Raw genomic sequence first — 24,457 nt, 5'->3', positions numbered from 1 at the left:
CTGTGATAAATGCTCTCTTACCCTCAGAGTCGGAAAAAATATGTCCCTCCTTTGAGATGCAAATCTGAACTTTGATTAGAAACAGAGTCTGCCTCCTTGACAGCCGCAGATAACCCCTCTTAACAAGTTAAAAAAAAATTTTTTTAAGCAGATTGGCATGTTCTGAGCTTATGAAAAAGTTAATTCATAGGGTTTTTCCTTTTTAGCTCCTAATGGAAAATGCCAGCCCCCTTCATAGGCACAAACTGACCTATTATGCCCTTGTCTCTAAGGGATGGTTATGCGAGCTGTTACGCTGGAAAGAAGATCCTTCTCCAGAAAACAGAACCCTGTGGGAGAACCTCTCCATGATCCGAAGGTTCCTCAGTCTTCCTCAGCCAGAACGTGATGCCATATATGAACAGGAGAGCAACGCAGTGCATCACCATGGCGACAGGCCGCCCCACATTATCCATGTTCCAGCAGAGCAGATTCAGGTTCGTTTACTTTGGCCAATTCAATATAGCAATAAGTAAATAAAGCTTTAAACTTACCAGGGAAATTAGCGTTTCTCTTCCTCCTGCCAGTCTAAACATAGGCTTTTTAGCAAGAGATAACAATACACTGCCATCTTGCTCAGGGGGATAAAATGTAAATGAACGTACTTTTTCCAACATATGTATTGTGTTCCTCTTTCCTCATCTCCCAACCCCCAAAGCAACAGGAACGCCCTTTCTACACTCCTTGTTTGGCAAATGTCTCTTTGTTGGTATTGGGTTTTGTGTTAAGAGCTTAAAATTTTTGTATTTTTCAAAAATCACAATTTAAACCACCACCTATTTTTTAATTAATACCACAGTGCCCCTGAGGAAAAGAGCTACTGCTGTGGCTGTAAAGGAAGTTTGTAGAATCACAGTTTTATACATTGGATTCTGTCCAGAAAGAGGAAGGGAGGGAAGCTGAATTGGAATCTTGCTTTACAGTCCTTGGGCCTTCCTTCACCTTGTATTTAATAGCTGTCTCCCCACACCTTACAGAATGGAGGTTAGGGGTGAGTCATATCTGTTTGTCTTTCCTTTAGAGCCCCTCTCCCACCACCCTTGGGAAAGGAGAGTCTAGAGGCGTTTTCTTACCAGGCCTGCCGACCCCTGCACCATGGCTCGGTGCTGCTCCTCAGGTGAGCGGGCACAGTTACCTATGCCAGCAAGGGACACGGGGTGACCTAAAGACCTGCTCCCCAGGTCAGGATTTTCAGACCTGCAGAGGCCATACTAACCATGGTCATGGCCAGAGCTCACTGTGCCAGCAGATGCAGCCTTATGCTTTGTTTATCATGTCATGGGACTTGTCACCATTCATCTCCTGAAGACACTCTCCTGTGAATTTAGATGGAAAAGTTCTGGGATCAGGTAGTCATTAGAGCTCTTAGGGCCCCAGTTGCTTAGGAAGCGTGTTGTCACTGAACTTGAGCTGTGTATAGCTTGTTTTTGTTAAAGGGGATGATTTTAGCTTTCTCTTTCAAAGTAAAATGCCATTGCCTTCCAGAGTCCTAAAATTCTACCTCTGTTGAATCACCTGCATTCTGCAATTTTTTAATATTTCTGTGAAAAATTATATATGTGTGTGTATAGATATGTACGTATAACTAAAAACAATAATAGAATTGTTTATCTCCCAGGACAAAAAACTTCTCAAGTATGTATTAAAGATAAAACAAGTTGACAGAGAGCTTCCCTTTAGGATTTCAAGCACTAAAGTAATCGTGAAAGCCTGAAAAACTTACTGTTTAGCAAAAACGAAAAAGAGAAAGATATATGTTAGTTAATTTAAAAACTACTTATTTGAAAATGCAAATTGTTAATAAAATTGCTTCTTAGGGGTATGAAAGGAAATGCATAGAAACGGTATCAGCATTCTAATATTTTGCCACTTAGGTTGATTTGCTTTGCTGGTAAGAATTATGGATATCGAGTGTACAGTATGTGCATGTGTGACATATTTATGTATAATTGTGTATGGAAATTATAGCACATATACTAACTATGAAAAAGTGTCTGTATACACGAAATTTAAATCCTAATCACATCTGAGTTTACTATAGACAAAACAATTCGCTAGCCGTCGTATGGTGGGTTGAACCTTTTGAGGTAAGAAAAAAGCTTGCAGTGTCAGCCTAGTGCAATTTGGTAAGAAATTGTGTGTGTATTAAACTGGAACTGTCTGATAGAAAATTCACAAATGTGAGAATATCAGAAATCCTTTAGTCTCATGACAGATAACACTGAATAAGAGCATAAGCTCATCTTCTTCCTGGCCATCCGATGAGACGGAGCAGAGCACAAATTTCTTTCCCCACTGCTCTGTAGCTCACCTTTCTAAAATGTCTTTGAAATCCTTGCCTCTCAATCTTCATTTTAAATCTTTGTTAATTATTTACATCATAATGTGATGTGCTGTCTTCGCCTTTGATGCGTATCCTTCTAGTGAAGTTTATGGCTCACATTTTCAGAGAGCACTGAGCTTTCACTTCCTCCGCTGATCTGTGATAAGGAAGTGCAGTAGCCCCCAAAGCTCTATGAATTCATCCCTTCCTAGTTCATACCATTTTGATTTTTTTTTTGTAAACGCTGTGGGCCATTTAGCTGGCCTACCTTTTCATTCTAAATCTTCATCCCTATCAAAAAAAGCTCTATGTAGGACCCTGGACCACATGTTTCCCGATTCAAGACAGCTTTGTGTGGAACTCCACGATAGCAGAGCTCTGATTGTCTCCTTGTTTCTTTCCAGCAACAGCAGCAGCAGCAGCAACAGCAGCAGCAGCAGCAGCAGGCGCCACCGCCTCCACAGCCACAGCAGCAGCCACAGGCAGGCCCTCGGCTCCCCCCACGGCAACCCACGGTGGCCTCTCCAGCAGAGTCAGATGAGGAGAACCGGCAGAAGACGCGGCCACGAACAAAAATTTCAGTGGAAGCCTTGGGAATCCTCCAGAGTTTCATACAAGACGTAGGCCTGTACCCTGACGAAGAGGCCATCCAGACTCTGTCTGCCCAGCTCGACCTTCCCAAGTACACCATCATCAAGTTCTTTCAGAACCAGCGGTACTATCTCAAGCACCACGGCAAACTGAAGGACAATTCCGGTTTAGAGGTCGATGTGGCAGAATATAAAGAAGAGGAGCTGCTGAAGGATTTGGAAGAGAGTGTCCAAGATAAAACTACTAACACCCTTTTTTCAGTGAAACTAGAAGAAGAGCTGTCAGTGGAAGGAAACACAGACATTAATGCTGATTTGAAAGACTGAGATAAAAGTATTTGTTTCATTCAACAGTGCCACTGGTATTTACTAACACAATGAAAAGTCCACCTTGTATTCTCTCAGAAAACCTTTGTTGTTCATTGTTTGGCCAATGAATCTTCAAAAACTTGCACAAACAGAAGAGTTGGAAAAGGATAATGCAGACTGCACTAAATGTTTTACTCTGTTTTACAAACTGCTTGGCAGCCCCAGGTGAAGCATCAAGGATTGTTTGGTATTAAAATTTGTGTTCACGGGATGCACCAAAGTGTGTACCCCGTAAGCATGAAACCAGTGATTTTTTCTTTTTTTTTTTTTTTTTTTTTTTTTAGTTCTTATTCTGGAGCCTCAAACAAGCATTATACCTTCTGTGATTATGATTTCCTCTCCTATAATTATTTCTGTAGCACTCCACACTGATCTTTGGAAACTCGCCCCTTATTTAAAAAAAAAAAAGAAAAAAAAGAGTTTGTTACTCTATTGTATGTTACAAAAGAACTATAGACTGTGGAATGCAGTTTAAAGATGACATATGCCAACAAATGCCTTGTATTATATGGCACTGCCGTAATTCAAATTTGTTTTTATTTTGGAAATAAAAGTTCACTGTAATTTTTTTTCATTCTCATTGTTACATGATTTTTTTAAAAAAAGGAAAAGAAAATGTGAAACACAATTTAGTCCTCATTATTTATTTGTAGATCCTGCAGCATCATGTTGTAATTAATTTTTTGGAAGTTTCCGTTAAATGTAATATTGCTTCTCTTGTTACCATACTGATTCTTTTCTATTTATAAATGTATTTTGATGGGCAGTAAAACAAAGTGTCTTAAAAGTTTTAAATAGAGAAAATGTGCTTTACACAGTTGCCTATAAAAAGTGCTCTATGTTATCCAAGCAATTCATACTATAAGCTTCACTCTTATTGTTGTATGCAATTTTTACTATCATGCAAATAAGCTTAGGTAAATAAAACTAATAGATCACCTTAGAAAATTATGCAATTAATGTGAAAATAATTGATGTTTGCAATGTGTCTTCCTTTGGTTTACAATCAATTTTAAAGCTACATCTGTATAAAATTTCTGTATAAAGGTGTATTTCTTTTTTATGAGTTTATGGCTATGAAAACACCAGCTATTTTGTTACAGCTGGCTGTTTTTATAAGTGTATCACAATTTTCTTTATGCAGAAATGTTCTGACTAGGAGTGGTTATTGACTGTAACTACACAATTAAAATTGTTTGTATCGTATGACATGGTAGGGTTTGTCTGCTTATGTGAAGTAACTAAAGAAGAGTCAAAGGATGGCCCTCTCATTTAGGTGCATGTTAATACTTGATATTTTACTGACTTTAAAAAGAGCATTTGACAAGTTACTTGAAACACTGTAAACTGAAATCACAAACACATGCTCATTTTTAAATAGGTATGAAATTTCACAATGAAAATAATCTGTTTTGGTTAACATTTTGCTTAATAAATAGAGATAGGATGGTCAAAAGACTCTCCAACAAAAACATAAATCCAGTCTCTAGCAGTTATGTTCTTAGAATGGATTCATCTATGCTTATTTCACGATACTTCATTCATAGCAACGCTTTTCCTTAACCTTATGTACAAATATTTCTAAAGGCCATTAATAGTAACAAAATAGGGGAAAAAATGGACCTTCTGTATAAAAGCCCCTTAGCTTTTTTTTCACAAGTTATAAATGGAATAAGTTAATAACTGAGCTCATAAGTGTATGTCATAACTATAAGAGCCACATGAAGAAAATAGGAATGACACACCTGGTATTTAAACACAATCTTCAAAATTCTTGCAACATTAAACATAGTAAAATGCCAGAATATAAAATAAGGTGTGCTAATGGTCACAGGATTGAGGCCAGCATTACAGTTTGGAGTGATTTTTCTTTCATTTGCTTCCTCACTTTGTTTCCTAGATGCTAGTAGGGGTGTCTGGGTTGCTTGAGATACCATTCTGCAATTGCCCCTTCTCTCTCTGCCTACCATTTTCTCAGGCCCTGATGAGCTTATTGGTAGGCAACTGGGCTGCTTTACTGTTGACTGAACTTGTACTTTAGAAACTGAAATGGAATCATTGAAAACTCAATAAAGCTTTAAAGTTCCATTTACTTTAGAAGCACAACTAAGCTCCTCTGAAGGCAGCTGGTTTGTTGCAAACTTAAAATTGTACTGAAAAGTTGCCGCTTTTTATTAAGTAAGAAAACACAAACATTCTTGCTCACTAGAGTTCAGAAAAGTAATAATTTGAGCCAAAGGAATTTGAATTAAGAAAATAGAAACTAGATTTCATGTATTTAAAAATAGAAAATAAAATAGAAACTCAGATGCCATTAAGTTATCCTCTTCCTTATATCCCCTAAGTTGAAGGGAAAAGGCTGAATACAGCAGAGAGTAGAGTTGATATCCTTAATTTTTAACCAGCCCAACCCTTAGCACAAGGTGTCAAACAAGTATGAGATTTAGTAATTTTTTTGGAAGGAGAAATTGGGTTGCAAATAACTTTCCCATTCCTACTAACCTGAATTATTTTGAAATAATGTTTTCAGTGAAATGATGAATGTGTGTTTGGTAATCAACGTAACAATGCTAACGAAATTCCCACTTAGATTTTTTTAACTTTCAAAAGTCAGCATGGTTTTGATAGTTTGATATTTTAAATGCCCACACACACACACACACACAAGCACATGTTAATGATAGGATGGAGTGAGCAAAAGTGTTTTCAGGGAAGATGGCACATTTTAGAAAAGACTTGCTCAGATGATCTTCCATATTGCTCCCCCAATGTCATTTGTCACTCATACCAGTCCTCTTGTTACCTGTAGCTATGGTAAAATTCCTTTAACAAGCTTCATTGTGTTCAAGTATTTCAGAGACTTTTAAAAGCTGGGCATGACATAGCGTTTTGTGCTGTTAAGACCTTAGCACAGTCAGGTAGTTTACGGGTAATATTCAACCTTGTGCATCTGAATCTGTCATGGATTCCCTTCACTCAGCACTTTGCCACTAATTTGTATTACACTCTGTGGCCATATAATACTTGCACATTATGCAAAAAATAAAATGTTGATAGTATCTCTTTGCCACACAGTATGCAGAGTTGACACAGAACCTTTGAAAACCAAGGTAACTAATATGTATGTCCCGGTTGTGTGGCGCTTGGTAACAAAGTCTGTACATATTATGTATAAAGTGTGTATTGGTTAGCATTTAGTACTAAGAAATTCTGAGTTTCAGTGTTTTCTTTTTTCAAAGTAGCGATATCTATATCTGTGTTTATCTAAAAATACTAGCTTGAATAGAAAACATTCTCAAATGGTTCAAGATTGAGTAAAAATGAGAATCCCATACATTCCATTATTAAATTCTGCCCTATTCCCAATTGTTAGCATCTGGCTGATATTAAGGTCTTTGATTGTCACAATATTCTTAATAAATGAGACATTCTGAACTGCCTGGTGATATTTTCAAAAACAGCAATTAAAATGTGTATTCCCTATAATACAGCTGATAGAACTGTTGTGTTAAAGCAAGTTGGAAATTTGCATGCTAGTGTGGGAAACCAATGGAGGTCCAAAATATTAATCATATCTAAAATATCAGAAAATAATACTAGTCTTCCTTATGCATATTTTTGTTAAGAGGGCTTATTATGAATTCAATGTTTCTTCTGAGGCAATCATTTTAATGTAAATACTAAATACTTGCATGTCTTTTGACAAAGGCTAAACTACAATCTATTAATATGCACATTTTTGATAAAATATAAAGTACCCTAATTAAAGAAATTGTGGTAGAAGGTGTATGTCCTGAATACTATACCTGTTTAACAATACCAAATGTTAAATAAAATAGTTTGAAATTAATGTTTAAAAGATGAGCAACATTTTTAAGACTTTCTCACATTACCCTACTTATAGGGAGCATATATCTCCAAATTTAGTCCCATCAAAAGAACACCATCAAAATTACAGCTTCTTGCCTTGTACCAAGGTTGTGCGGTTATCTTTTCCCAATAATTATTTTCAGCTGCTCATACACTTACTGTGATCAAAAGCACTTGACTTGGGCCCTGTTCTCTATGATAGTGGCTGATGAGCCAATGCAGTAGAGCAGTATGTTATGCAAAGTAAACACTTGCAAAGAAACTCCGAAGTGACATATTTTGCAACAAATGTTGAACATTATTTACTGTGAATTGAATCAGAAATATTTGCCTTTTGTGGTACTCAAATACAAAATTTTCATTACAATGCCACTTTAATGCATGCCTTTACACCACCACCCCCACCTGACACAATGATGTCCCTTGTGCTGCTCTGATTTTCCCTTCACGGGAGAAACAACAATGCCTGTTAGATGAGAATGTTGAAGAATATTCAAATATTTAAATATGCTTATTAGTTAGTCTGTGGCAATGTGAGGCAAAATGAGCATTTGTCCAGAGCACAAACCTGTTGAACAGAATCTTAATGTGGGGACAGGTTTCATCTATTCTACCTTTGTTTCCAAAGGGAATTGGCAAACATTTGTTTCGCTAGATCTAGTACAAAGGCTTTCTCCTTCTGAGGCCCCCTTCCTAGCACCATCCTCACATGTTTTAAATATAGAAAAAACATTTGTAGAATGCTTCGTTTTATTAGGCACTGCCACAAACATATCTTGTTTAAACCTCTCCATTCCACTATGAGGTATTTAAGGCAGGCACTGATATTCTCACTTCAAAGACAAGGGAAGGGAAACTCAAATAGGTTAACTGATTTGTTCAGCTGTTAAGTGGCCACATTTCTCTCAAACTCAAGTCTATCTTCACATTTCTCCCTCTCACTCTCTCTCTCTTTTCCCTAATAAAAGCTTTCTCAAATGCAGAAAATGCACACACACAAACCTAATGGCAATTCAAAATTTTCAGAAATATATTGTAATGCATATTTTGCTAATATGAAGACTTTGATCACTAATTGAAATCAAGTGTGTGGAATATTTCATCATGAAATAGTGACCTCCAAAGACCTATACACACCAAATGTCTTTTAAAGACAAACTTAAATATATGGAAAATTTCAGACACACACACCAAAGTAGAGACAAGGAACTCCCATGGATTTATCACCTAATTCAACAATTGTAACATTTTTCCATCAATAAATACTTCATGAAACTCATTAAGATAAAACTTCTACAAAAATCTTTAAACTGTTCAATAGTTTTTACCCATAATATCGTTATGACATCATCTTTTTGTAAGATATGAATTTTCTGATTTCTAGAGAAAACATTAAAACTTGAAGTTTTTCTCAGAGCTCTCTGAGCATTTTCAAAAAGCCAAGTTTTAGAAGGAGAACATGTGAGAATTCCACAAATATTTGTAATATAAAAAAATAGAGACAAACCAGTCTCTCTCTATTTATAAACAATACATGCTTTCATATCATTGTTGAAACTAAAGTACATAATTTTCAGTTATGCATAATAAAATATGTAATTAAGCAACATTCCATGGTGGATTAAAGAATTAAAAGCTTCAGGTGCAGAAAAGAATTTGTTGGCATTTTCCTTTTCAAGGTGGTATTTTGAGGTGTTACTTTTCATTTTCCTTTGACATCTTACACACAAATAAATAGACAAAAACAGGTGAGAAGCAGAGAAAATGAAGAATTGGCTCTATTACAATAGACCTGAAAAACATAACTAAGTAGAATATTTGCAATATGCCCAAGAAGGCTAAATAAAAAAGAACAGAAATCTTAGCTTGGAGAGAAAAATCCCTAAACAGAGGTATATGCCTCAAGAAATAGAAATAGCATAATAAAAACTTAACTGGATTTGGTAATTCCTATATTTCAAACTACATTAAATTAATCCACACTCCAGTTGGTACAGTCCAGCAAACTTATTTTTCAAATGAAGAGCTAAATTTAATTAATAATTCTGTGCTGTAAACACTGAAGTTGATACAGGCATTTGGCATTTGTCCTATTTTTTTAAAGGATAATACATCATATAAAATCAAACTACTTAAATGTCAGAATGTGTCAGGATGATTCTGAAAATAAATTATTCTACCAAGCATCTAAGAAGAAAATAATCTTATAGAAATGAAACTGCATCTAACATCAGTAGGACTTGCTATCTAGTGTCTAAAATTGTTCATGTAATGCTTAAACTACAGTTATAATCAACCATATAAGATCAAGTAAATTCAATATCATGTACTTATATCACTCAAATCCTGCCACAGAAATATGTTCAGTGAACGAATGAATGAATGAAATTAGACAATAGAAAAACCATTGAACAGATTGCATGGGCATGAGAACTACATCCTATCGACAGTCCTCTTAGTGGGGTATTCTAAATTGACATGCAAAGAGGCATCTGTGGGCCTTTAAAATATCACATCTCATGGTCCTGTTGAAATATAACATTGTTGTACATCTGATTACAAAAAGAATTTGCCAAGACTTTCACATATACGACAATGAAATAGTATCTAAAAGAAAAAAATACAACAAAATTAATGCAAACTTGAAAATAACACAAATTGGAAGGAAAGTTTGACACACAGAAATGAATATCATGAGATCCTATACAATTTATTAGAGGGGTCTACCAAAATTATTGATGTATGATTAACATAAACTTTACCGATTTACAGTATACAATTGTTTTGACATATATGTGAAAAATATACATGAAATGTTTGTATGTATATACAAATACATACATACACACAACTTGGAAACATATTGAACATATCCATCACCCCAGTAGTTTCCTTGTGCCCCTAATCCCTCCCTCCTATCCTTTCCGTTAGCATCAATCACCACTCCCATGAAATCATTGATCTGCTTTATAATGAAAATTAAATTCAAGTACCCTAAGTCTTCTATATTTTTTTCCTTCTTCTTCTAACTTATTTCAGTGATTCTGGGTACTTTCATTATGAATTTTAGATTCAGATTGTCAATTTCTAAAAAAAAAAAAAAAAAAAAATACAGGATTTTGATTGACATTGCTTTCACTCCATAGATCATTTTGGGGAGAACTAGCATGTTAACAATATTGAATCTTTAGATGGATCCATAAACACAATACATTTCTCCATCTATTTAAATCTTTACTTTCTCTCAGCAATGTTTTATAGTTTCCATGTACAGTTCCAGCACATCTTTGTCAGATTTATTTCATATTATTAGCAATACTAAATTATCTCATTTTTCTATTTGATTGTAAGTGATATTTTTACACATTTTCATTTCTAATTGTTTGTTTTTAGTATAGGGAGATACAACTGATTTTCTTTTGTATATTGAGCTTTTATCCTACAATGTAGTCTGAACTCACTCAATAGTTCTAGTAGCTTTTAGATTTCACCATCAGATTTTCTGCATAGACAATCATGTCACCTCTGAATAAAGACAATTTTATTTCTTCTTTCCAATCAAAATCCTTCTTTCTTTTTAGTTCCTACAATGTCTAGTAAAATGTTGAGTAGAGATAGATAGTAAGAACAGATATCCTTGCTTTGTTCCTGAAGCTAAGTGCTAGCTCTGTTCTAAGCCCTTTACAATACAAATTCACTTATTCTGTAAAAAGACCATGGAAGGTAGCTACATTATGATCACTACAGAAAGGTTACGTAACTGGCCCCAGTGGATATGCTGTTCAACTCTCAAAATGCAGTTGTACTTTTCGCCCTATACTCACTGGTCTATCATGACTTACCACAAGGAATCAGCTTCTGATTAGGTTGTCAGGCTAATCCATAAAATCCTATTTAACCAAAATTAAGATGAAATATGGTAAGGGGAGTAAGAGGAAAATTGTGCAAAAGAATAAAACTAAGAGAAGAATAGGAGAGCTAGGAGAAGGGAGAGGGACACAGGAAGAGAAGGATGAAGGGTGTGTTGGAGAGATGATAGGAAGACTTTGGCTGGTAAGTGCAATTACTCAAAGGGGAAGCATACTTGCTGCATGTGTTCATATTATGAGTGAAAAACAAATTCTAGGAACCACATAGAAACTTACTTCGTAATGATTCTAAAGAGATTACCTATTTATAAGTTTGGTGCTTTCTATAAAATGCTTTAATTTTGGAAAAAGAATGTATTTATACACACAATTGACCCTGGAACAATGACGGAGTTAGGAGCACCAACACCCCACACAGCCACTTATAACTTCTGACTCCTCCAAAACTTAACTACTAATAACCTACTTTTGACTTGAAGCCTTATCAATAACATAGTCTATTAACATGCATTTTGCATGTTATATGTGTTGTATAATGGATTCTTACTAAAGTAACCTAGAGAAAAGAAAATGTTATTAAGAAAATCATAAGGAAGAGAAAATACATTTGTAGTGATGTACTATATTTATCGATGTCATAAGCTTACAATTTACTCACAAGATGAATCCTCTGTCTAAAATGCTGGGCCACCATGGCTGCAGACCTCAATCTATGATACATATCAAGCAATTTAACTTTTTCTTGTAATGTCATCACTTTGCTCTGCTTCTTGAAAGCACTGCCAGTATCACTAATGACACTTTGTATGTGTCCCATGTTACTCAAGATTTACAATATTCCACTAAACATCATGAAAAAGACACAGTAACTACGAAAGATCACTTTTTACTGAGATGCAATTTACTGGAGAGAGGAACAGATCACATGAAGGTGATTAATTAGTGTCACGTGGTGTTTTAAGCAGACACTTGAAGCATGTAAGCTCAACACAGTAGCTACAGAGGTACAGTATGGACTGCCGTTAATTTTATGCAGTTATGGTTTAGCACTGCACCTTTACATTTGTTTACATTTCTCTAGACTGTGAATGGCACATGTACAGTCTGTTTGTGTTCCTAGGTTCTGATAATTTTAACTTTTTAAAAGAGATTTATATATATTTTATGGTAGGGAATGATAAAAATAGACTGGTATCTACGTATATTTTATGCATTCATGACATACTTAACTTTTTCTTAATGTTTTCATTGTTTCTAGGCTACGTGGTTCTTCTTCAAGTTTTTTCAAATTGTTGCAAATATCAAAAAAAATCCCAATATCTTTATTGAAAAAAATTCATGTGTAAGTGGACCTGCACAGTTCAAACCCATGTTTTCAGCATCAACTATATAATGTTAGAGGAGATAAAATGATAATGCCCTAGATCAAAGATCAGCTAGCTCTGGTTCATGTGCCCAGTTTGACCTACCACCTGTTTTATAAAGTTTTGTTGGAACACAGCCGTACCCATTCATTTACCTATCTCTATGGCTGCTTTTGTGCTACGACAGCCAAGAGTGGTTGTAAAACAGACCATATGACCCACCAAGCCTAAAATATTCACTCTCTGGTCCTTTACACAAAATGTTTGTCAACCTCTGCCCTAGATCACTAAGCTGCGCCTAAGTTTGCAAAGGTCAAACATTAAAGCAATTTTCTGGATAACTTGTATCAAAACAAAATAATCATTTCAGTGTTTCTCAGAAGAGTTGGAGCATATATTAACCAGAAAACTCTTTCACTCCCAGTTCTACATTTCACTTGATGTGTATGAAGAACCTAATTTTTGTGTTTCTATTAATTACATTGGCCTACACACGAGCATGAGATCAGAGATCCTACACCCTGTTGCTCACCCGTAAATATTCTATAAATTTAGAAAATTATTGAGTAGAAACTTCACCCCTTCTTGATAAACTCTAGAAGTGTTAATATTCTTGGCAAAATTGTTTTTGCACTAATTGCTGTATCCATCTGCTCTGTGAGATTGATTAGACTGTGAGAGCATTTGCTCTCTCCTGCAATCAATGCTTCCTGGCCCAGCAGAAAGCTAGAGCTGTTTTATTTCCATCCTGAGAAGGACGCGCCACTGACAACTGTAAGCTTTTCCTTTGAGGATTTGAGATTAAATTGGCACTTGGTTTGATGGTCCTTTGGGAAATGATTCAGTCTAGAGAGAGTTCCATTGAAGTAAACCAAGACCACGAGGATTTAAATGATTCCTTCTTACACAAAGAACCCTCCCCCCACCCCGATTTCGGAAAGGCTATTTTTTGACACCCAGTTGTTTGGTGCTATATCCTGAAGAAATGTTCTACTGACCACTGGAGAACCAATGTAGAACAAAGGGCTCTGCCCTCGTCTCTCTTAACTATCCGGCTCATGAAACCTGCAGAGACTGAGTAATGCTGTCAGTGTGTCTAGGAGAAAGCAGCTGCAAGGACTAATTCTGTCTGGATTGGCTGATATTTATCTGAATTTTATTTATTTATTTGCTAAAAATACACTCATCACGATAGCCTCTGGTAAAAAAAAAAAAAAAAAATGGGGAAAACATGAGAAAGACATAATAAAATTTTATGCAAAAATAGCAACAAATTGTAATCCTCCTCATGGATCTTAATGTAACACCATATTGGACAATCATTCCAGAATCTGGGAGTATGTGGTATAGTGTACTACACAGAATAAGCAACTTGATTTTACAGATCAAGTGTGAAAAGATACTCTTCTCTGTAAGCCTCACAGAACGAATCTGGAGAGTATTTCATTTAACGAAATTGTATACTCTCCTTACTTTGAGCCAGGCAGTGTTAGTTTAAAATTCCCATTTCCAGAAAGGCCAACTACAACAGGAGTTCCCACACACTTGACTCTTCATACATGTCTAAGGAAAGCTGGGTTTCCACTGGACCAGAACGAATTGAGAAAAATAAAAAGACAATGGAGCTCACTTTTTTACAGTGCTAAATTTGTGCATCTGAAAGGACTGAATCTTCTGAGCCTTTAGTCTTTTACTTCTGGCAGTAAAACACCTCTTCTGTGAAAAGATGGTGATAAGTTATAAGAAGGTCATTTGTTTTCTACTGTCCTTATGTGGTGCAATGAGTAGAAGGCATTCTTACAGAGACCACCTTCAAAGATTTTTTTTGTTTTGTTTTACATATTTACAACATTTAATACCTAAGAACCTTTGAATTTGGCCAGCAGTTGTCAAACCTTTTAGACTCAGGATTTCTTTACATTCTTAAAAACTATTGAGACTTCTGCTTCTGGGAAAATGGAGCAGATATACTTTTCCTTATTCCTTCTGCTGAGTACAATTAAAAAGCCCTGAACATTATACATAAAACATGCACTGAAAGACTCTGAAAGTGGACAAGAAGAAGGAAGACCAGGTAGGGGCCTCAGGACCGAAGGAACAACATAGTGATATGTGCCCTGGATTTTCTTTTTGCCTCATCCATCCCAGACTTGTAGCTGAAGAGGCTAGCAACCCAGAAATAGCAATGGATATGACAAAGGAAGTCTCCCAAAGCCTGTTCTCTCTAACTGAAGGAAAAGAGAAAGGACAACTTAGCAAGACAGAAAACTTTTAGACCATAACTATGTCACTCCAGCCAAACACTATAGAAAAACTGCGGCCCTACCTCCACCCAGGCCAAAAATGTTGAGTGAGGAGCCCAGATTTCTACCCTCGAGAGGCTATAAAAAGGTTCCCCAGTGTCCCCAGGCAGTGGTGTCTGAAGAGAGCCTACTGGACAGTCAAGACTTTTATCACTGCCCAGTGGTGACAGAGTCACCCAAACCACCACCCAATTATGTCAGTGGAAGGTGCAAAAGGAGTAGTAACAAGGTACTCCCACTTCTCCCAGCCAGGGAGATAGCACTGGAGTCCTAGTGGGGAGCTGGAACTCCTATCCCCACTTGGCAGTAAAAAGGTGGCATCCCTACTTTCCTTGCCAAAGCAATGTCAAAAAAAGACAGCTAAAATAGAGGATTTAAATAAGATCCAGAGTCTCATAACATAATACCCAAAATATCCAGGTTTTAAGAAAAAAATAAGAAATTATACTGCAACCCAAAAAAATCTCAAACTGGATATAAAAAAGGAATCAATAGGGGTAAAGGGAGAGGGGAGGATAAATATGTGGCACACAGATGATTCTTAGGGCAGTAAAACTACTCCCTATGATACCATAAGGGTGGGAACATGTCATTGTAAATATGCCCAAACCCGTAACATGTACAACACCTTGTAATGAACCCTAATGTAAACTATGGACTCTTGGGGATGGTGATCTGTCAGTGTAGGTTCATCGACTGTAACAAACGTACCACTGTGGTGGGGGATGTCACAATGGGCAGCTATGCATGTGTGACCATGAGGGCAGGGATGTATGAAAATCTCTGTACCTTCTGCTCAATTTTGCTGTGAACCTAAAACTTCTAATTTCCTATTTTTGGTGGTAAAACACCTCTTTTGTATTCTGTCTGTTAGAACTAAAAATGCATTTTTTTGCTCTAAAAAAATGAAGCTTATTAAAAAATGTTTAAACCTAAGTATTACTTACACTAGTTTGAATTAATATGTTATGAGAAGATAAGGTTTTTTTTTTTTTTTTTTTTTGAGACGGAGTCTCGCTCTGTCACCCAGGCTGCAGTGCAGTGGCGCGATCTCGGCTCACTGCAAGCTCCACCTCCCGGGTTCACGCCATTCTCCCGCCTCAGCCTCCGAGTAGCCGGGACTACAGGCGCCCGCCACCACGCCCGGCTAGTTTTTTGTATTTTTTTTAGTAGAGACGGGGTTTCACCATGTTAGCCAGGATGGTCTCGATCTCCTGACCTCGTGATCCACCCGCCTCGGCCTCCCAAAGTGCTGGGATTACAGGCTTGAGCCACCGCGCCCGGCCGAGAAGATAAGGTTTTTAATGTTGTTCATGACTGTGGGGAGCAATGAAAATTATTTCAGATTAAAAAAATAGACCTAGGCTGGGCACAGTGGTTCACACCTGTAGTCTCAGAACTTGGGGAGGCCAAGGCAGGCAGAGTTTTTGAGCCCAGGAGTTCAAGACCAGGTTGAGCAACATGACAAAACCTCATCTCTACAGAAAATACAAAAATTAGGCAGACATGGTAGTGTGCACCTGCAGTCCCAGCTACTTGGGAGGCTGAGGTGGGAAGCTCATGTGAGGCCAGAAAGGCAAGGCTGCAGTGAGCCATGATTGTGCCACTGCACTCCAGCCTGGGCAACAGGAGGGAGACCTGTCTCAAAAAAATAAAATAAAAAGAAAGAAACATGGACCTATTATGATTGCTTTGCTCCACAATGAAATAGAGAAATATAGGATATATTCATTTTACCCACTTTTAGAAAAAAGATCAAGATAGAAAAGAATTTATATGTGTGGCTTTTTAAAAGATCATCTTTATAAAATAAACATATTAAGCATTAAAAAATACAATATGTGCAGACATGGAGATTACAGAAATGTCAGAATTATCCAATACAGATTTTAAAGCAGTCATATAAATTGCTTCAATGAGCAAGTACAACATGTTGAAAACAAATGAAGAAATACAAAGTCTCGGCAAACGAATAGAAGATATAAACAAGAACCAAATAGAAATTTTAGAACTGAAAAGTACAAAAACTAAAATAAAAAAAAACTGAGGGGATTGGCTGAACAGCAGACTACAGACAGAAGAGAAAAGATCAGTGTATGGAGGACAGAACAATATATGTTACCAAGTCCGAACAACACAGAGGAAAAACGCCACCCCCAAACCCAATGAGCAAACAAAGCTTCAGAGATCTGTGAGATGATCAGTAAAGATCTAACACTGATGTCTTCTGAATCGTAGAAAGAGAAAGAAAGCAAAGCTGAAGAAGTACTTACATATTATATATTTTACTTTTTTAGTGTATTTACTACTATATCCCACTTCAAACCTCTATGGATTCCAATTTCATTGAGTTTGGCTATTATAAATATATCATCTGGAAAATTTTAAAAAAAAAGAAAAAGAAGTAATAGCTGAAAACTTCCCAAATCTAGCAAAAGACATATAGTCAAATTGATGAAAAGTAAAGACTAAGAAATTATCTGGAAAAAGCAAGAGAGAAACAACAAATTACAAACAGGGGAAAAACAATGTGAAAAACAGCACATTTCTCATCAGAAACCATGGAGAACAGCAGAAAGTGACATACCATTTTTTAAGAACAGGAAGAATACAACTGTCAATGCACAGGTTAAGAAGGGGATGGGACGGAAAGTGGGTCTGACTATAAAAGGGAACCATGAGAGCTCACTGCAATGATGAAAATGTTCAGTATCTTTATTGTATCAGTGTCAATGTCCTCTTTGTGATATTGTGCTATCATTTCCAAGATGTTTCTCTTGGGGATAACTAGGTAAAGGATGCATAGATCTCTATGTATTAATTCTTAAACTGCATGTGAATCTACAATTATCTCAAAATAAAAAGTTTAGTTAAAAATAAATTGTTGAATCAAAAATAGAAATACCATATGATCCAGCAATCCCACTTCTGGGTATATATCCAAAAGAATTGAAAACAGGATCTTGAAGAGCTATTTGCACACCCATATTCATAGCAGCACTATTCACAGTAGCCAAGAGGTGGAAGCAAATCAAATGTTCATTGACAGATGAATGGATAAACAAAATGTGGTATATACATACAGTGGAACATTTTTCAGCTTTAAAAAGGAAGGAAATCCTGTCACATGTTACAACATGGATGAACCTTGAGGACATTATGCTAAGTGAAATAATCCAGTCACAAAAAAATAAATACTATATGATTACACTTATGTGAGGTATCTAAAGTAGTCAAATTCATAGAAACAGAAAGCAGAATGGGTTTTCCAGGGGCTGGAGGGAGGAGGAAAAGGGTAGTTGTTGTTTAATGGGTATAGAGTTTCTGACTAATGAGGTGAAAAAGTTCTGGAGCTCTGTTTCATGATAATGTGAATTTACTTAACACTACTGAACTGTACACTTAAAAATGTTTAAGATAATAAATTTTATGTTATTTGTTTTATTTACCACAATTAAAAAGAAGGAAAAAATTACTAAAAATCCCGAAGAATGTTTGTTTATAAAGATGGTAGCTATTAATATTTACCATATTTGACATTAAAACAGAAATTTAAAATCTATGTATTTGTAAATTCATTTAAAATAATTATAAAGCCATTGCTTATTAACATAAATACATTTTTATAAAAATTGCCATATTTCTGGAAATAATTTACAAGAATAGTGGTATTGTTTTACATTTTGCAAACTTCTTTTTTTGTTTGTTTGGTTTCTTTGAGACAGGATCTCACTCTGTCACCCAGGCTGGAGTACAGTGGTGCAGTTGATCATGGCTCGCTGCAGCATTAATCTCCCAGGCCCAAGTGATCCTCCTACTTCAGCCTCCTGAGTTGCTGGGACCACAGATGTGCACTACCATGCCAGGCTAATTTTTTTGGTTTGTTTACTTTTTGTAGAGATGAGGTCTTACTTTGTTGCCCAGGCCATCTCAAATTCTTGGGCTGAACCAATCCTCTTGCTTTAGCCTCCCAAAGTGCTGGCATTATAGGTGTGAATCACTGTTCCTGGCTTGCAAATCTTTTTAATGTCTGCCCCCTCAGAAGAGAGCTGGATTTTCACGTCTGCTTCTGCATTCAATTGCTATCATGTTACACATTTTGTAGCCTCTGGAAAACTACACTGTACATTCATGAAGGAATAAGAATAAACAGGCCAAATAACTCCTCATTATTATTATTGTGAACATAGTTTTAACCTTGCAGATCCCAAAAAAATTCTTGGGGATCCCAACATGTTTCAAGATTACACTTTGAGAACCACTAAACAAGACCATTTATCACCCCAACAGAAAGAGCACTGTAGTGCATTGAGCTATTGGTCACGCAGTTCTTGACTCCCATGTGGTAGTGTTTACATCCTCATTCCTGCCATGGAGAAGTGCATTCTCCCACCCCTTAATTTTGGACTTGGCAATGTGATTTGCTTTGGCCAATGAAATGTTAGCTGATTTGAGAAAAGTGCGGGTGTTAAATGTCTTGGGTAGCTACTTTCCCTTCAGCTGAAACCCCATAATAAACATGGAGCAGACATGAGCTCAACTTACAGTGACGAAACAAACTCAACCAAACACCCAGATTAAAGCAGAACTCAACTGAGCCCACCTTGATTAGCTTAATCCACATACTGCAGATTCATGACTAGAAGAATCAATACTTATCATTGGATGCCACTGAGTTTTGGGTTGGTTTATTATACAGTATTACTGTGACAATGATTTACTAACTAAAGCCTAAATCTTGTCAATAGAATAACTGAGAAGAAACAGCAGGATTATTCAGATAAAAGAAAGATAAAAGCAAAGGGCAAAATTATAATCTTATCAAAAGAATTCTGATCATGAATCTTGTCTTAAATGAGGTCAGAACAAAAGAAAATTCATTAAAAACACAACTAAAGTTCAGTGAAATGAAAGACAAATTCTTTGATGAGAGTAGCCATGAAATATTACTGAAGATGACCCAGACAGGAAGAAGCTCTCTTTCCTTGCATAGGGAAGCTACTAAAGGTGAATTCCAGTAGAGAATTTTAGAAACCACGTAGAATGAAGCCTAAAGTTGCTCTTCTGGGAATGGGAAGGCTTGGATATTTATCCACTGATTTCTACCTCTCATTGATGGTAAGATGCCACTCGATCTATTAAATCTAGTAGGTTTGAATTGTTATCATGATAGTTATTCTTAATATAATTTTGTTGACAAAGAGTTGCCAACTATAGCAGGAAATACTAGAAATGTGATTGTGGTGGAACAGGCAAACTGAACATATTCCAGATAACCACTTACCTGGGAATATTATCAATTCACACGTTGATTAAGCCAGGCCTTTCATAATGCGGTCCAGAGAGGAATGCCCTTGGTTCTTTTTAGAAATGCCAGTTCCTAAATATCTGAGGGTGACTCTTATATCCATGAAATGTCAGACTTACTTAGACTGAAATTTAGGATCTATGGATTCGGAAGTAACAATCCGTTGATAGGGAAAGCACAGAACAGTGGAGAAAGATTTTTTTTTTCACTCTAGAAAAAAGCATACTACAGTCTATTAATTTCCAGATTCAAATCTCACCTACACATATCATTATATATTTTATTCTATTCTGTTGTCCCCAACAACTCAATTTTGAAATAGTGTGGTTTTGAAACAGTGTGGAGGACATATGAGGATATCTAAAACTGGTGACAAATCAATCATAAGTAGAAAATCCTGCAATGAAGAAAACGCTACCAAAATACAGAGAAAAATCTCTCTCCAGGACATTCACCACAGATCTTTATTCCTGAAAATGTTTCAAGGTTGTTTAATTGTTTTAAAAATGTTATCATGAAGTTCCTCTTCCTACTAGCTAAAATGGGTAGGGTGACAGTGAGATGAAATGGGAATTCAATTTACAACCAAAAACAGTATCATCCATACGATTCTCCAATCAATAGGCCTCTAATACATGAAAATTTACTTTCCAGTTTTTCAGTTAAAGACTGAAATACAAAACAAATTCACTTTCACTATAAATATATGTTAGAAAAAAATCTTTATCAATAAGACTTAGGTATAATATTGACCTGGTTTTAATTTATTCCAGTATACCCTTCCATGTTCAGAACAGTTGTTTCACTGGAATAGAGATTGCTGGCTAGATGACAATTCAAAAAGTTAAGATGGGGTAAATTTAAGAGAATCAAAGTCACAGAGCATATCTTCAAACATAATGGAATGAAACCAGTAACAGAAAAACATGGGAAAGTCTCCAAACACAAGTTAAACAATATACTTGCAAATAATCCATGGGTGAATGAGGAAATCCAAAAAGATGTTTTAAAATATTTTGAAGTGAACAAAAATTAAAATACACTACTTTCAAGCAGTGCTTTGAAAGAAATTTATAGCATTAAGGGCTTGTACTAGAGAAGAAAAAAGTCTCAAAGAAATAACTTAGTTTACCATCCTTATAAATTAGAAAAAGTAGACCAAAATAAGCCAATTACGCAGAAGGAAGAAAATAATGAGCAGAAATTTTAAAAATAAAAACAGAAAAACAATTAGAAAATAAAACCAAAAGCTGATTCTTTGAAAATATCAATAAAATTGATAAACCTCTAACAGGATGACAAAGGGAAAAAAAAGACTCAAATTATGCATATCAGAAATGAAAGAGGAGATATCACTACAAACCCAGCAAATGGCAAAAAAAAATAATGAAAGAACACTATGAACAATTCTGCATACATACATTTGCAAACCAAGATGAAGGGGACTAATTCCCCTAAATCCACAAACTACCAAAACTCACCCTAAATGAAATGTGTAACCCAAATATCTCTATAATTATTAAATAAATTAATTTTAGAGTTAAGAAAAAATATTTTTTTAAAATTTCCAGGTTCAGGTGATTTCACTGGTGAATTCTACCAAACATTAAAATGAGAAATAATACTAAGTGTGCACAGAATTGAATTTTCACAGAATAGAAAAGGAAGAGACACTTCTCATTCATTTTATGAGACTATTATCCTCATACAACACCAACTACATTAAAAGAAAACTATAAACCAGTATCTCTCTCAAAAACAAAGTTACAAAAATACTTTTAAAAAAGAGCAAATTGAATCCAGCAACATATAAACAGAATAATACACCACAAACAAGGGGGATTTGTCCAGAGAATGCAACACTTGCTCAATGCTTGGGAATCAATCAATGCAATCTACCATATTAGCAACTGAAAGAAGAAAACCCACATGATAATATCAATGCGGAAAAGCATTAGAAAAAATTCTACTTACAGCAAACTAGAAATAGAAGTAAACTTCCTCCACCTGATAAACGGCATCTATAAAGAAAAAAGAAAGAAAGAAAAAACCCTACAACTAACATCAAAATGTGGAAAGGCTGAATGCTTTCTACTTAAGATCAAGGGAAAGACAAGGATGTCCACTCTCACCAACCTATTTTGTACAATAGGGTGAGAAAAAAAAAAAGGCAAATGGTCTGGAAAGAAGGTTAAACTAGCCCTATCTGCAGATAATATGATATATTTTATGTAGAAAATTCCAAGAAATCTGTCCAAAAAAACCTTCAGGAGATAATAAGTAAATTTAGAAAGGTCATGGAAATCAAGGTCAACAAGTAAAAATAAGTTACATTTCTATAAACAAGCAATGTAAAATTAAAAACTGAAATTTAAAAACAATACCATTTATAAAAGCTTCAAAAAATTAAACACTTAGGTATGTATCTATCAAAACATGAACAAGATCTATGTATTAAAGCTATAAAACACTGCTGAAAGAAATCAAAGAAGTCATAAATAAATATATTGATGGATTAGAAAACAGCAAAATGAAAATATCAATTCTCCCCACATAATATATAGATTTAATGCAAGTGATCAAAATTCCAAAATGATTTTTTGTATATTTATGCAATGTTCTAAAATTTATACAGAAATATGAAGTAAAAAGAATAGCTAAAACAATTCTGAAAAAAAAGTTGAAAGGAATCATATCATCCAATTTTCACACTTACTATACAGTTACAATAATCAAGGTAGTACTGCATTGGCAAAATGATAGACATAGATCCATGCAACAGAATAGAGAAGACAGAACTAGACTTGCACAAATGTGCCCAACTGATTTTTTACACTGTGCAAAGGAATTCAATGAAGGAAGCATAATCTTTTCAGCAAAGGGTGTTAGAACAAATTGAATGTCCATAGGCAAAAATATTAACCTCTTCTGCACCTGTTGAGATAATCATGTGGTTTTTGCTTTTAGTTCTGTTTATGTGATGAATCATATATATTGATTTGCATATGTTGAACCAACCTTGCATCCTAAGGATAAAGCCAACTTGATAGTGGTGGATTAGCTTTTCGATGTGCTGTTGGATACAGTTTGCTAGTATTTTGTTGAGGATTTTTGCATCTGTGTTCATCAAGGATATTAGCCTGAAGTTTATTTTTGTTGTTGTTGTTGTTGTGTCTCTGCCAGATTTTGGTATCATAATGCTGCTGGCCTCATAGCATGAGTTAGGGAGGAGCCCCTCCTCCTTAATTTCTTGGAATAGTTTCAATAGGGGTACCAGCTCTTCTTTATACATCTGGTAGAATTTGGCTGTGAATCCATCTGGTCCTGGGCTTCCTTTGATTGGTTGGCTTTTTAGTACAGATTCAACTCTGGAACTCGTTTATCAGTCTGTTCAGGGATTCAATTTCCTCCTGGTTCAGTCTTTGAAGGTTATATGTGTCTGGGAATTTATTCATTTTTTTCCTATATTTTCTAGTTTGTGTGCACAGAGGTATTCACAATAATCCCTGATGGCTTTTTGTATTTCCGTGGGCTCAGTGGTAATGTCCTCTTTCTCATTTCTAACTGTGTTTATTTGGCTTTTATATCTTTTCTATTAGTATTGTTAGCAGTCTATCTATCTTATTAATTGAAAAAAAAATCTCCTGGATTTGTTGACCTTTTGTATGGTTTCTCATGCTAAAGTTTGTTCAGCTCAGTTCTGATCCTTGTTATTTCTTGTCTTCTGCTAGCTTTGGGGTTGGTTTGCTCTTGCTTATTTAGTACTTCTAGTTATGATGTTAGGTTGTTATTTTGAGATCTTTCTAACTCTTTGATGTGGGCATTTAACACTATCAACTTCCCTCTTAACACTGTCTCAGCTGTGTCCTAGAAATTGGTATGTCGTGTCTTTGGTGTCTTTAGTTTCAAAAAATTTCCTGATTTCTGCCTTAATTTCATTATTTACCCAAAAGTCATTCAGGAGCAGGTTGTGCAATTTCAATGTAATTATATAGTTTTGAGTAATTTTATTGCACTCTGGTCCGAGAATGTGGTTGTTACTATTTTAGTGTTTTTTTTTTTTTTTTTGAAAGGCTTTCAATAAAATACAACATCCCGTCATGTTAAAAACCCTCAACAAACTAGACATTGAAGGAACATATTTCAAAATAATGCAAGCTATCTATGACAAACCCACAGCCAACATCTTACTGAATGGGCAAAAGCTGGAAACATTCTCCTTGAAAACTGGCACAAAACAAGGAAGTTCTCTCTCACCACACCTATTCAACATAGTACTTGAATTCCTGGCCAGAGCGATCAGGCAAGAGAAAGAAATAAAAGGCAAACAAATAGGAAAAGAGGAAGTCGAACTATCCCTGTTTGCAGATGACATGATTCTGTATCTCTGGCCCAAAGCTCCTTGATTTAATAAACAATTTA

General features: G+C 35.7%; 1 protein-coding gene across 6 annotated transcripts in view; it reads left to right on the top strand.

Moving 5' to 3' along the window:
* SATB1 (SATB homeobox 1) overlaps positions 1–7,180 on the top strand; it is a 103,540-nt gene extending 96,360 nt beyond the window's left edge. The window contains exons 10-12 of one of the 6 annotated variants that reach the window (XM_021933865.2): positions 273–476; positions 1,061–1,156; positions 2,767–7,180. In XM_021933865.2, coding sequence (XP_021789557.1) covers positions 273–476; positions 1,061–1,156; positions 2,767–3,279 — 813 coding nt within the window. In that variant the 3' untranslated portion in view covers positions 3,280–7,180. The remainder of the gene's footprint in view (positions 1–272; positions 477–1,060; positions 1,157–2,766) is intronic. The other 5 variants (XM_021933866.2, XM_021933867.2, XM_009201771.2 and 2 more) reach the window with 5 other exon arrangements.
* Positions 7,181–24,457: the final 17,277 nt, after the last annotated feature.

The sequence above is a fragment of the Papio anubis genome, chromosome 2 (assembly GCF_008728515.1).
Source record: "Papio anubis isolate 15944 chromosome 2, Panubis1.0, whole genome shotgun sequence".
Lineage (NCBI taxonomy): Eukaryota > Metazoa > Chordata > Mammalia > Primates > Cercopithecidae > Papio > Papio anubis.
Note: the sequence above shows the minus strand (reverse complement) of the source record. Positions and strands in the feature narration are given on the sequence as shown.